At 62.1% G+C, this 14,238-nt stretch overlaps 1 protein-coding gene across 3 annotated transcripts in view; it reads right to left on the bottom strand.

The window, feature by feature from the left end:
- Positions 1-14,238, bottom strand: part of GAK (cyclin G associated kinase) — a 44,817-nt gene that overhangs the window by 13,989 nt on the left and 16,590 nt on the right. For all 3 annotated transcript variants that reach the window (XM_029949836.1, XM_029949825.1, XM_029949832.1), the window contains 9 exons: positions 12,751-12,840; positions 11,444-11,579; positions 11,008-11,120; positions 9,169-9,259; positions 7,186-7,309; positions 3,705-3,754; positions 3,000-3,148; positions 2,379-2,501; positions 1,202-1,335 (listed from right to left, as the gene is read on the bottom strand). In XM_029949836.1, the coding sequence (XP_029805696.1) occupies positions 1,202-1,335; positions 2,379-2,501; positions 3,000-3,148; positions 3,705-3,754; positions 7,186-7,309; positions 9,169-9,259; positions 11,008-11,120; positions 11,444-11,579; positions 12,751-12,840 (1,010 nt within the window). The remainder of the gene's footprint in view (positions 1-1,201; positions 1,336-2,378; positions 2,502-2,999; positions 3,149-3,704; positions 3,755-7,185; positions 7,310-9,168; positions 9,260-11,007; positions 11,121-11,443; positions 11,580-12,750; positions 12,841-14,238) is intronic.

The raw sequence follows: 14,238 nt of genomic DNA, 5'->3' as shown, positions 1-14,238 counted from the left end.
TCCCGCCCTCGTGTGACTCCATCCCCTTGAGGTGGGGAAGGAGCGGTGCAGGCTTCCCAGCAGAGGGAGAGAAGGGAGGCCGCTCCCGAGCTGAGGCCCACACTGCACTGTGCTGGCAGGCCCGTTCTGGCCGTCCCCACGCCACAGGTGACCTGACGCGCCTCACTCGCACGGAGCCAGGACGCCCGAGTCTCCACCCTCACCAGCGAGTCCGGCCCACATCCCGAGCGAGCTGGGACGTGGGCGGGAGGAGGAAGTGGCACAGCCTGCTGCGCCCCTGACCGCAGAGGACTGTGGGGGCCGCCCAGTCTGTGCTGAGCAGTCAGGCAGCAACTGCACCGCCACCCTCCCCTGTCCTGGTGGCGAGGTGGGCCCCCCCGCAGACCGCGCGTCGCTGGGCGCTGCTCTTTGTCCGGCTGGACGGTCCCCCTGGCTGGCGCGCGGAGATGCTCCCCACTCGGTCCCTGCTGCAGCCGCGCTCTGCTCCTCCTGCCGGCTGTTTTCGGTTCTCCAAGTCTTTGGTGGTTGCGTCTTGAGTTGAGCGAGCATTTTTTATGATCCCACTTACTTCCTGCGCGGACCTGCTAACTCCAGCACGTGAAACCACCTCTCCCGGCGGCCTCGGGGGTTCTGGCGAGAACTGTGACAGGGTCTGTCCCTTCTCCCTCTGGTGACCTTCGAGATCTCTCCATGTGGTCTCCAGCAGGCTGAGCCTCAGTGGGCTTCCTGCCTGCTTGTTTTGCATCCTCTGGCCCTTGGAGGTTTGGTGTCTCACGAATTCGGAGAATTTCTGGCTGCTTCTGCCTCCTGCAGCTGTCAGCACGGCCCGGCGGGCCAGCCGCTCAGCCCCTCAGCCCTGGTCCGTCCGTGCGCTGGGCTCAGGGACGCCACCCACCCTGCCTTCCCAGCTGCCACGACATGGCCTTTGTCACCGCCTTCAACACTCCAGTCCCTTAGCTTTCACCCCCCATCAGCCACCCTGGGTTTCGTCCTGAAACTGCCTGGACTCCTGCCCGTCTCACGGGGACACACTGTGCCCCTCTGGCTGCCAGCCAAGATTCAAGAGGGCACAGACCCTCCCCCCCACCCCCCAGCTTGCACGGCCTCTCCCACTTCTGCACACGGGCCCTCAAGTCTCTCCACCTCCCAACACCCTCGGCTCCAACCTGCCCAAGGGTGACGCTCGTGTGGCACGCAGTACCTCTTGTGAGACGGCCAGATGCCCGGCGGGCAGCGCTTCATGCTGAACATGTACACGGCAGCCTCCGCGGTGCTGAAGAGGCGGCAGAAGCATAGGAAGGAGCAGACGGCCACAGCAGAGGCGGCTCTCCCGTCCTAGGGCAGAAAGTACAGGCCCAGCTCGCATGGCCGCGGCCGCAGGAAGGCGGCTCCCCAGCCCCACGCTTCCTGCGGAACCCCCGCAGGGCCTCCCCCAGCTGGGAACTTAGGAAGACACCCTGCTGGGGCAAGAATGCAGAGTCCCCGAAAGGTCACGGGGCTCTTTAACCTGACGGCCTGCCTCTCCAGCTGGAGGCTGCTCGCCACCACAGTCCCCACCCAGGCTGCACGCTCTCTCATCAACACCAAAACGGCAGCACTCACCTCTGAGGCCCAGTGTGGCAAGCACCCTACTTTTCTGTGACATTCACAAACCTAACCCTCACTGTGCAGGTGGGAATCTAGAAATTACTGTCCTCAGCCACAGTGAGCAGGGGCAGAGACAGGGAAACCATGAGGGAGAATGACCTCAGTGCGTGAGGAGACAGCAGAGTGACATGCGGAAAGAGCCCTCATGTTTTGTAAAGAAGGGCACGGGGACCACCGGTGTGGGCCTTCACTGCCCACCGGACCCATTCCCACACGGCACAGCCCGCTGCTGCTCCCTCCAGGGTCTACCCTGAAATGACGGGGGCCATGCCAGAGGCCTGGGTCTGGGGCCGCCGGCTGCAGACACCAGGACAGAACCTGCTCCTCACAGGACCCGCCCCGAGTGCAGCGCAGGCCCAGGACGTCCCGAACAGTCCCTGGCTTTCAGAAGCCAGCAGGCTGCTGACGTTTGGCACAGCGCTCGATCCTGGACAAGGAGGCTTCCCGAGAGTGGTCACTGCAGGTGACCCACGCCCTGCCAGGGGCTCGGCCAGCACTGGGAAAGACCTGTAATGGTGCAGGGGAAATGGCACCCTGCCTGGACCTCCGCCAGCACTCAGGACACCCAGCCGCCCCGCTGGCCTCCCCTCTCAGCACCTCAGACTTCGTTGCTGCTCTCTGTCCCCTCAATGGAGCATGAGCTTCCCCACAGCAAGGATTACTTCCCCTGGTTTCTGTCTTCTTCCCAGGTGCGCCCCCACCGTCACGGGCAGGGGTGTGCCCCCACTCACCATGCAGTGCACGACACAGACGTTCTTGTGGTCCTGCCGGAGCCACGAGTGCATGTTCTTGCAAACGCTGTACAGGCTGCGAAGGTTCGGGGCCCGCCGGGCTGCCCAGCCACACTCGGAGACCTGTGGGCAGGGGGTTCGGCTCAGCCTGGGTTCCCTGCACCAGCTGGGGGTGCAGGCGCAGGGGACAAACACTGTCTCACACACACCTCCCTCCTTCCCCGGCCCACGGACGTCCGCAGGCCTCCTGCCTCGGAGTTCTGGGCTCTGGAACGTGTACCCGGCTGTGCAGACTTGGCAAGAGAACGGAGAGCCTGCCCTTTCCCAGGCTCGGGGTGGTCTAAGTACCAGAAACAACACCTGTGTCCCATGCGCGGCCTTGCTCATGGGTTTTTAGCCACCTTTAGGTGAGCCTCTCTGTCTGTTTCTTCACAGTTCATGTTCTGGAGTCTTCCCCTGCCGTCTGCTGCACATGGGCCCCAAGTCACGGTACCCGAGCCCCCCAACACCAGGGCCCCGGGCTCTGCTGGCCGCCATGGCCAACCCGGTGCCCCGGCTGGGCGTGAGGGCCGACAGGACAAGAACCGCACGCAGTGACAGGCAAGCGCTCAGGCCACCCACCCGGTTATGAAACTTGGAGGGCCGGTACGTCCGCGGGGAGAGGTTGTAGACGGCGTAATGTCCCGGGTGCTTGGAGTCCAGAAACAACCGGACGTCTTCTATGTTGTTCTTGATGGCGGACTCCACGCCTTCTGCTGGGAATGACATCACTGCAAGAGAGCAGCAAGCGTCAGGAGCCACGGGGCGGGGCACAGCGCGTGGGCCTCCTCTGCAGCCTCGCCAGCCAACGCGAGCCAGCAGGCCACCAGGGCCCCCTGCTCCTCACCCCTGCCAGCTGCTGAGAGGAGACAGGACCACCAAGAGCTGAGGGAGCACAGACCCCACCCCCACAATGCCTGCTGTCTCCAAGGAAGACCCTCTGGGATCTCCAGACAGGGCTTCTGGGATAGACGTTCAGCCAGTGCCTGCCACAGAGCAGGGTCTCCAAGTGTCTAGATTTGGGTTTGGATTTGGTCGGGAGACCCGAGTTTCAAATGTGCCTTGCATCATGCTCTTACGACCTCAGAGTTCCAGAAATTCCAGACCAGGGGGAGAAGCTGGGTCACCAGGGGCACCGTCTGCTGCTGGTGCCCCAGGCCACACCCTCCATGCCCTACCTGACACTGAAGCAAGGGAGGTGCTGGAGGCCAGCGTCCCACAAGAACAAAAGACCTCAGACAGGAAGGAGTCAGAAGCATGTCCTATTGGTAAACATGACAGACATACCAGCAATTCTGGACGTGACGTAAGAGATGTCCAAATCCCCCTTTGCGTAACTGGAATTAAAAAAAAAAGAGCCCTTGGTTAGTCCAGGAAATTTCTACAGTTAAGTCACAGGAGCTTAAACTGGAGCAAGTCCTGGAGAGGCTGTGGGGGATCTCAGTGTTCAGGCTGCAGCTCACGGAAAACGCTGTGTGTGCACGTGCACGTGTGTCCACGTGAGTGTGCACCTGCCGTGTGTGTGGAACTCACGTCTAAGTGATGGAGAGGCACAGACCCAGTAGAAACCTACTGCTCTTCTATGCTGAAGAGGTGTGACCACAGGGGCTGGCTTAAAGGAGAGGCACTAACAAATACGGAAGCGAGTTTTTCTGGCCCAGCACATCATGTCTGGCTATCAAGAAAAAATTACAAAACCACCAAGAAGCAAAAACAGTTTCAAGAGACGAAAGAAGCATCCGAACCAGACACGGCAGGCGCACTGAGACTGTGGGGCCAGGAGTTTCACCAACAATGACTAATACGCGAAGGGCTCTAACTGACAAAGTACAGAGCACGCAAGAACAGAAATTCTAAGAAAGAATCAAAAAGAAATGATGGAGATAAAAAACACTGTGGCGGAAATAACATTCGCCTTCGATGGGCTGATTAGACTGAATGTGGCCAAGGAAAGACTCTCTGAGCTAGAGGATCTATGGACAGAATCCTTAAAAAACGAAAAGCAAAGAGAACAACGACTAAAAACACCCAAAACAAAATCACCGACAATGTGGGACCACAAAAGGTGGCCACTGGGGCCCCCGGCCCCTCACCCCTGCCAGCCGGCCGAGCTCTGCTCCCTGCACTGGAAACACCGGAGCCTGTGGGCATCGGAGCCTGTGGGGCCCGCACAGGAGAAGCCACATGGGCGGAACTGCTCGCCCTGAGCGGCCTGCCGCCATCTCAGGAGGGTCCTCGCTGTGCCAACTGCTTGTGCCAAGGTGATGCGGAGGCTCATGCCTGCTTCCCTGGAGTGTGGAGGCCGGGCCGCGCCCGGCAGGGGTGCTGGGGAGCAGCCACAACCCGCAGCCCGGGCGACCACCCTTCGGCCGGACTGCAGCGGCTCGGGCGGGGAGTCAGGGGCACCCCGTGGGCTCCACGGAGCGAGGACTCGGGGAGCCCTGCCTGGCTCCCTCACACTCTATGCCACGAGCCTTCTCCTGATGCCAATCTGTGTCCCAACTCTCAGGTAAATCCCAACTGTGAGGACGACTCGACACCAGGTCCTGGGTGTCCTCTAGCAAATCTCCCGCCCTGGCGGTGGTTCTGGGACCCTGACACACGTCCTCTATCTCTTGTTCTCAAAACTCTCTCAGTCACGAGGACACCAGGTGAGGTCTTGTTTTATCCTCATCTATGCTTTGACCTCGGCGCCTCTGCCCTGAGGCACATCCGCTAGCATCCCCAGGCCACCCCTCCCGAGTCACAGACGGCGTTCTGCAGCGTTCTGCTTGTGCTGTCGCAGGAGGTGCGCTGTTGGGGTTATTTCTTTATGTTAACACTCCCCTCAGGGGTGGGAGATAATTACGCGAACCCAGAGTCAGTCACAACCGCTAAACCCAGACGCAAACCACCACCATCTACCCAAACAGGCAACGGGGGCGCCTGGGGAGGGCAATCAGTGATGCAACAGATTTCAGCTGAAGTCACGGTCTCACGGTTCGTGTGTTCAGGCCCCACGTGGGGCTCTGCACTGACTGGGGAGCTGGCCTGGGGTTCTCTCCCCCTCTCTGCTCCTCCCCTGCTTACACACTTGCTCTCCAAATTAAAAAAAAACTCACAAACAACAATTTTACATTCCTTTGTTTCTCAAAACTGCTCTCAAGAACACGAACAGATACGTGGCACCGAGCCCTCCCTCCCGCCCCCTGCACAGCCTCCCGGGTTGCCAGGATCTCCGCCACACCGGAGGCCAGGGGCACCTCCCTAGAAGCTGGCAGCCGGGGCCTGCCGCCTGCTCTCCCTGCACCTGGCTGAGAGGCCATGCTGGACCCGCCCTAGACCTTGGGAGCCCGGCAAGATGGGGGGTTTCCGCATAGTTGGGGCGCATCTTCTGAGAGCAGGGCTGAGTAGCTTCTTCCACGTTCTGGAATCTCCTGCTCATCGGCCTCAAGGGGCTACAGCTACAGACCCTCTGGGCCCAGAGCCCAGCCCCGAGACCTTCACAACGTCGTCGGTCGGGACGTGTGACCTGCCACCTGCCCTGCGGGTGCTGCAGCTGCACCGGGTGCAGAGGATGGTGGCCCGTGGGGCGAACCACGTAAAGGAGCTCACGACACGGCGCCACCACGTCAGGTCGCCCCTCATCAGAGGACGGCTGCTCCCGACTGTCCCCAGGGACAGATGCGGAGCTGACAAGGGGTGACCTGGGGCCCTGACCTGGGGCCCTACCTGGTGAGACACCTGGCGGAAATCAAGTTTCTTCTCGTTAGGTAAAGTCACATCAGAGGCAGCACACACTGGGCTATGCAGGTCAGCGGATAACACGGTGCTCACACACGAAACACACGTGTGTGCGCATGCTCACACAGCATGTGCGTGATCGCCGGTGTTGCCAGCAGCGCGCGCACACAGGAACAGGAAAACAAAGCCAAGGAGCCTCCACACAATCAGAGACACGTGGCGATCACAGAGAACAAGGCTCCCGACCCCAGGCCTCAGAACCGGCTCCCACGGACCGTCCCGACGCCATGGGAACAGAGAAGCAGTGCCTCATGCAGATGGGGACATCCTTGAGCTGGCCTGAGTTGGGGGGTGGGGGGGCGTGCTGGAGACCCGGGCCTGGCGCTCCCACAGAGCTGAGTCAGAGCTGAGATGTCTCCAGAGATGGCACCTGGCAAACACAGGTCGTGTGTGCTGGCCACAGGGGCTCAGGCCAGGGTCCAGGCCAGTCCCCGGCCAGGCACACGTGTGCTCTCCTCAACAACCGGCTAGCAGAGTGACTTTATTCACCCACACGCTCAAACCCAAGTGGCCCGAGTGATTCAACATTTGCACTCAGCGGGTCTGCAGTCATGAGGTGGCCTGGGCCCTACCGCTGCGCCCCTTGCTCCACACCAGAAGACACCACACAAGTGTGAGGGGCACCAACGCGGCGCAAGGGAGGCACTGAGGTTGGAGGCTCGGGCTCTCCGTGGAAAAGAGCCCCCTGGGGGCGAGAGTGGCAGGGTCTCATGGCTTTAGATGCTCCCACGTGGCCCACTTTTCCACTGAGCGCCCTCCACAGCAGGGGTGGGGACAGGTGGCCAAGGCACCCCTCAGGCAGTGCAACCCCCTCCCACCCGTCCACGGGGCCGATAGCAGAGCCGGTGCCGACAGGACGCCACACGCTCACCAACAGCCTCAAGTGCAGGTCCTGCCAGGTTTGGGGTGGGACAGAGCCCAAAGGTCGGCAAATCTCTACTACAAAGAAGCCACCTAGAAGCTGTGCCCACGTGCCCACACTCACTTGGCCACGGACTGGATGACCTTGGAGGAGGTGTCCTTGAGGTTTGTGAAGAGGCGCTCGGTGCCCCCCCGCAGGATGTCCAGGAGCCCGCCGTACGGCTGGTCGTACTCGGCAAGTGCCAGGCCTGGAAGAGACAAGTCGGCTCAGGTCACAGCACGGCCCAGGGGCTGGAGGCGGGGCCGCGGGGCTCCCCCAAAGTCGGGAGCGCCAAGAACCAGAACCAGCACGGAGTCCTGCTTCCTGCCAACCCCTACCATCAGCACACAGCACCCGGGCACACGGATGAAGCCAGCCATCTGCTGCCCGAGCCAGGTGGGGAGCCCTGGCCTGCCCGGCACCCACAAAGTGCCTAGCCAGCTCTGTCCCCAGGGCAGGAGCTGGGCACCGTGAAGAGGAGCTGGCCCTCCAATTCCGTCTCGTGACGTCCCACCAACCCGCTCCCAGAAGGCGCTGGACTCCAGTTGGGGTCCCAACAGCACACTAACTCACGCTGAGGGACCCGCAAAGGAGAGGCAGCCTGGTGGGCACGGACGCCGTAGACACGAGGAGGGAAGGTGGGGAGGGATGGGAGAGGGGAACACAGGGCGGGCCATGCAGGTGGGAGCGGCTGGGGGGCCTGGCCACCCCGCACCAGGGAGCAGAAAGGCCACGCGGCTGGACCCTGGGCATGCTGAGGGCAGAATTCTGTCTTGTGCAGGGGCAGGACTGCTAGGACGGAGCCCAGCCTCCCGGTCATGGCTCCAAACGGGCACCCGCAAGATACCGCTGCCTGGATGTGAACAGTGGCAGCAAAAGAAGGCAGTGCCTGAAGCCCCAGGGCCTCAAGGGTGGGGTCATCAGAGGCGGCTCTGGTGTGAAGAGAAAAGCATGGTCCGCACACAACTGCATCTGGGCCACAGGAACCCCGCCTGCAGCTCTGGGCCTAAAGCTGCAGCACTAGTTGCCAGATGGCCGGCCCACAGCCGGGACAAGGTGGACAAGGTGCCGGCCACGCACAGATGGCTGGACCACACCGCCCACGTGTGCAGTGTCACCAGGCAGCAGCCAGCCCAGGCTGCTCGTGTGGTGTGAGCGCGTGTGAGCGCAGTCTTCTCTCGGGGCCTTGAGCACCCGCCCCCCACGTGGCGGACGAGGCAGCCCCACACGCGGGGCACTCAGGGAGGCGTCCAGAGCCCACTGGCCATGGATATGGAGTACCCAGGGCATGGGGCCTGCTGGCAGAAGAGGACAGCTGAAGGGCCCAGGACTCCACACCCCAAACAGTGAGAGATGGGGGATGAGCACTGGGGCATGTGGCAGAGGAGCACATCCTGGAACGGCCTTCTAGAACTTTCCACGTCATGGCCACACAGAGCTCAGACCGAGGACTTCCATAGGAACACTGAGGCCATTGCTGGGCACCCGGCCCATCCTGATACACTGGCCAAGAGGAGCAGAGATGGCTCGCTGCACACGGCCCGAGCTGTGAGGAAGGCTGCCGGCCCCACCCCCACTACTGCCAGAGCGGGCCCTCGGCCGCTTCCACCTGAGCCCCACTTGGAGCCCTGCAGCCCCCCAGGTCCTACCCTGACGGCTCTATTTCCCACCCCCTCCTTCTAGTGTGGTGTTCTCATCACTGTGTGCCTTTCAAGGCGTGGCCTCATCTACGTGCCAAGTGACTTGCGGAAAGGCTGTGGGCCTCTGAGAGGCGAGACCGAGTCAGCCGTGCATGTGGGTGGCGTGCCCGTGCGGCCCCCACTGGCTGTCACTCCATGCCACAGAGGACCAGTACTGCCTGGACAGTGCTAGGAGGGGAGCGCTGACACTCAGCCTCTTCCCCAGTCCCCCGTGGCCCTGACTGTGGCAGTTCCACGGACTCTGAGCCTGAGGGTGGTCCTGGGGACCCCGAACGTGTAGCCCGTGTCTTGCTGCTGGGGCCCTGCATACAGCAGGAGCACGGTAGCCCCCAGGGCGCACGGGGAGCACAAGGCAGGGGGTACTCACCTCCGCTGTGGCCGCTGCTGCTGGAGCCCCCCGGGGGGGGAGGCCCTCGGGACGGGACAGCATTCCCATAGCCCCCGTTCTGCTCCAGGAGCTGCAACGATAATGCGAATCATTGCCCCCCAGGAGCCAGGGCCACGCTCAGACCACCCCTCCCCACGAAGAACTTCAGACACTAGCGCACGGTGCCTGTGGGCCCGGGCACACTGGCTACCGAATTAACCCAGCTCTCTCTACCTGACTATGAAGTCCAAGGGAAGAACTTCCCGGACTCTGAACAGCCCACCTGAACCAGAAGGCAGACCACATCGACGAGTGACCTGCACACGTGCTGCTCTGGAGGCTGACATGCTCAGGCAGGCGCCTCCTAACCCAGGGGAGGCAGCCACGAACCTGCCCGACTGCAGGCCCCACCCCCTGCCCACCGCACGCCGGGCTCCGCAGCGACATAGGGCAGACCTTCGGGCTGAGGGATCTGTGCTCAGAGGCCCACCCAGACTCGGTCGGCTCGTGCCCTCTGGCTGCACAGAAGCAGGCAGTGGGCTGTGCGCAGAGCTGAGGCTGGGGCCAGTGTGGCTGGAGCCCTGAAGCAAAGCTTGCAGCCCGGAGGCGAGGTGCACAGTGCAGGCCTCCTGCCCAGTCCCCTCGGGAGCCGGCCTCAGCCAAGATGTACTTTCCACAGTGACTCAGTTTACAAGTTACTCAGTAGTGTGCTTTAGGGTTTTTGGTGAAGCTTTACAAAATGTTACCATCAAGGTAGACTTTTATTACGTTAAGCTCAAGAAGTAAAGTGCACGTGCTATCGTTTCCACTGGATGTGACGAAATCTTGTCTTTCTTAGCAACCCAGTCAGTAACCGACACTACCGTTCCGCAAGTTCCCGGTGGCAGCACACACCGCGAAGTGGGAGGCAACACACGTCGGCTGGATCGGCCTGGTTTCTCTCCTCCGCACAATTCTCTACTTGCTTTATCAATTTCTGGGAGAAACGGCACCCCTCCTGCTGGGACCCAATCAACGCCTCCCAGGACTCCCTGGAAACCCTAACGAACGGTGCTCTGCATGTCTGAGGCTGTGTGGTTACACACAGGTAAACACCACTGGTTTTTCTGAAGCTCGTTCTCACAGCGCCCCGCTACACGGCACAGCCCAGTGTCTCACATGCCTCCGCTCTCGGGCTCAGACTCAGTTCCTGTCCCCCTCTCGGGAGGCTCTGCTGAGGCACACGGCCATGCGTGGCGAGCTGCCTCTTTGTGGGGAGGACTGCCTCACCGCACGCTCAGCCCCGACAGAGGGGTTCGTGCTTGCACACATGGGACACAGGTCCCAGAGCACTAGCCTCGGACCCACCAGGGGCCACGTCTGCCGGCAGCACCCCTGCCCCACCCATGGGAACTGCCAGGGGCCCACGTGCAGGCAGGCCTCCCACACCCCCGGCCCTCCGCTCACCCTTGGGGACAAGCACACATTTTCTGAGGGGCCACATGGGCACCCCGGGCCAACCAGTTTTAGCACCAGACCACTCACGGGCTCTCTCTGAACTGGATCCGCTGCTCCCCCCCCCCCCCGCCTCCTCTTCCTCGCCCCAGTGTGGTGGCCTGATACTGCAGGTCCTCACCCGCCTCCTGCCCTGGCTTCCGGGCACAGGGAACAAGCCCACGAGGGAAGCCCCAGGCCCAGTTTACTCCCCCGGCTGCTGTGGTTGGGTGGGAAGAGGGCTCGGTCACTCCAGCCTATGGAGGCTCCGTGGCACTCGGGGGCCCCCTCGGGAGTGTGTCTCTGCCCTAGAGCAGGTGGGGCCTCTCGAGGAAGCGTCCCGACAACACCCGGCAAGGCCCCTACCTCAGTGATGGGCGACTTGGGGTTCACGTTCCTGGCGGCCGCGATCTCCTGGAGCTGGTTGACCACTTCTGTGATGGACAGCCGCTCCTCGGGGTTGACCTTCAGCGTGGCGCCTAGGGCAGAGGCAGGCAAGCTGAGGCCAGTCTGGGTCGGCAGCGCCCGCTCTCTCCGAGATCATGGGCCCCAGAGGCCCTTCGCTTCACTGACAGCACCAACTTTGCAAGTGAGAGAGAGAAACACGACGTGGAAAGCCACAACTGAAACGGCACAAAGTCACCAGAGCCGGCCATTCAAAGCCCCGAGCACTGACACGGGGCCAAGTGCTGGGAAAAGCCCCGAGCAGGGGGGCTGCAGAAGGCCATGAGGGGCAGGGGACAGCCGGGGCCCTGGACATGACAGAGGACGTGTGCTTCGAGACCCCGCACGTGGGACTTACGGATGAGGTCATGGAACACGGAGTACTGGGTGTCGTCAGCAGGGATGGAGAACTTCCCGTTGACTATTCGAAGCTTTGCTCCGTCTTCAAAAGGGTGCTGCCGGAAGCACAGCAGATACAAGATACAGCCCAGGGCCTGCGGGAGGACAGGGAGGAGTGGTGGGGGCGAAGAGGGGGAGGGGCCCATCCGGCCACAGGTCCAGGAGCTGGAGCCACACCCTGGTCTGAGTTCTAGGCGCACCCAGCCCACTTTCTGTCCTCATCAGGCACAAACTATGGAGGTCTGAGGAAGGAACAAACAACAATCTTATTTTCTCAGCAAGAGATCCTTCCGAAAGGAAAAGTTCCCGTATTTGGGCACTTGGGACCCAGCGGCAGAAATGCAGGGAGCACATCTGCGGGTCCTGGGGGGTCTGAGCAGAACAGCCCTTCCCAGCACACTCGTTGCACAGACTGACAGGGCGCTCCGGACCCAGGGGAGGCCAAGCCCTTGGCACCTAACGTCAGTCTCCCTGTCAAACGCTGTATGCGCACGCGTGTGCCCCGGCCAGGACGTGCTGAGGGGTGCCTACTTGGGATGGACCAAGGTCTGGAAGGGAGACACGAAGTGTGAGTCTGACGCCACAGGCTGCCAAAGCTTCTAGCATGCAAATCCCACCGATTCACGTGTTTTAGATCTCTATTAATGCCACCTCTGCTCAGGGTAGAGACCGGCACCGGACGCGGCCTGGGAGGTCTGGGGATGTCCTTGCTTTACGAGGGGCTAGGGAAGGGGCAGGATGCGCCAGCACCAGCGGGTGCCGCCCTGGGCCACTCAGCACTGCATCCCCAAGTTCCCCACCCTGATGCCAGACGAAGGGGTCAGTGGACCCCAGAAGGGGCGCTACACCACGAAGGAACTGCCACAGGGTTTCAGAAAGGTGAAGGGAGCCAGGTCGCCTAGGGGTTGGGGCCTGGCCGTCACTCTGGGCATGGCTGGACCAGCCAAAAGATCCAAGGCTGGGCTGGGACAGTCAGTCAGGCCGCACGAACCCCCCCGCTTCTCCGAAGGAGCTCTAAGGAGGGGGAGCTCAGGCCCAGGCCTGCTGGCGACAGACCTGTCACAGGCACAGTGTCCCACCCCGGGACTCTGCAGCACGCGGATACTCCACCCAACTTCTACCCAGTTCATCTCCACTAACGCCAGACACGGCGGGTCTTGTGAGAAAGAAAGAAAGGTGGCCAGAGGGACCGGGGACAAAGCGAGCGGGCCAGAGCCCCCACCCGGGGGGCAGGGCTGCCCAGGCACTGTGGCCGCCTGGCCTCACCCAGATGTCTTGCTTCTCGCCGATGGGGAAGTTCGAGTACAAGTCCACGATCTCTGGCGTCCGGTACATGGGGGTCGTGTTCCTGGCAATCTGAAGAACAGACATGGACGTCTCAAAGGAAAGGCCACGTGAGAGCACTACTCGTTCGGCATCGAAGCCGTGCCACATCCCAAAACAGCCTGTGGGACGTCCACGCAGGACGCCTGCTTACACCACGCTGCGCCCCACAGAGGCGGCAGACTGCTCGCCTCCCGCCTCACCCCCAGAGCGCCGCCACCCTGTGATGTCCCCACGCCTCTGGTGCTCCTGATGCAGCTGCGCACGCCGGGCATTCACGGCGGGCACCAGAGCCCAAGCGGGTCTCAGGAGGAGCTGGTCTCACCCACAGGAAGTCTGCCCAGAGCCGTGGGCTGGGTGGCTCATGTCCCCGAGAGGAAGTGCTGTTCTAAAAGCAGCTTTCTGAGAGGACCTTGTGGACTAAGAACCTTCTCCGATGGAAAAGAGAACTAAACCAAACTGACCTGGTTAGTTCAGGTTTTCACTCAGAAAACCCTGAGACCCACATACACAGGGTGGGACATGGGACCAAGGAGAGGCTGGCAGCACAGCAGCGGGGACAGCCATGCGCCCACAGTGTGCGTCTCCATGTACGGCCACCGGGGCTACAGATGCCAGTGCCATGGCCTCAGCCGGACAAGGAAGCACAAATAACGGCGAGTGTGACGGGCCGTTCTCCACCTGAAGGTGCCAGTCAAGGGCCACCCTTGGCAGAGGCCATGGGAGGGTGCAGTGAGGGCCGGGCGAGAGCGCGCACGTCCTGCACTCAGGCGGGCTCAGCCAGAACGCCGAGAGGGCGGTGACGCCGGGGGCACCGGGCAGCCCGGATGTGGGCGACGGGGGCATCCACACGGGAGAAGTCACCAAGCCGCACACTTAGGGTTCTGCACGGTGTGCGTGTCTGGCGAGCGCCCCGGAAAAGCCCTGTTCTCTCGGCTGGATTTGTTCACAGACCCCCCGCTGCGCTTCCAGACTGACACCAGGAAGAAACATGAGAACCCACGTGTGAGCTGCTCAACGTGCCACCGTCTGTAAGTGTGCAGACGATGGGACACGAGACACGGCGTGATCGTGAGCGCACAGCACGGCCAAAGGGAACCGGGTGGCACTCTGGAGAGACCCGTGTGCCCCGACCCAGGACAGACCACGAAGCACAAAGAGCAGAAGCACAGAAGCATAGAAGCCAGGAAGGCATGCAGAGCGTGAGGGTCGGGGAGCCTCTCCCTGCAGGAGAAACACGGGCACGGCTCGCACCTCAGTTCTCCTGGAGACCTGTGGCTGCTCAAAACGGCAGGTCTGGGAACTGAAAGCTAAGATGCAGTCAGGTGAGTAACAGACCACCTGGAAGCGGCGCACTGCTCCAAGGACCTGTCAGCACGGCGTCCGAGAGCAGGCTCCTGGCCCGGGCTGTGGATCGGGGAAAGGCCCACG

The sequence above is a fragment of the Suricata suricatta genome, chromosome 1 (assembly GCF_006229205.1).
Source record: "Suricata suricatta isolate VVHF042 chromosome 1, meerkat_22Aug2017_6uvM2_HiC, whole genome shotgun sequence".
Lineage (NCBI taxonomy): Eukaryota > Metazoa > Chordata > Mammalia > Carnivora > Herpestidae > Suricata > Suricata suricatta.
Note: the sequence above shows the minus strand (reverse complement) of the source record. Positions and strands in the feature narration are given on the sequence as shown.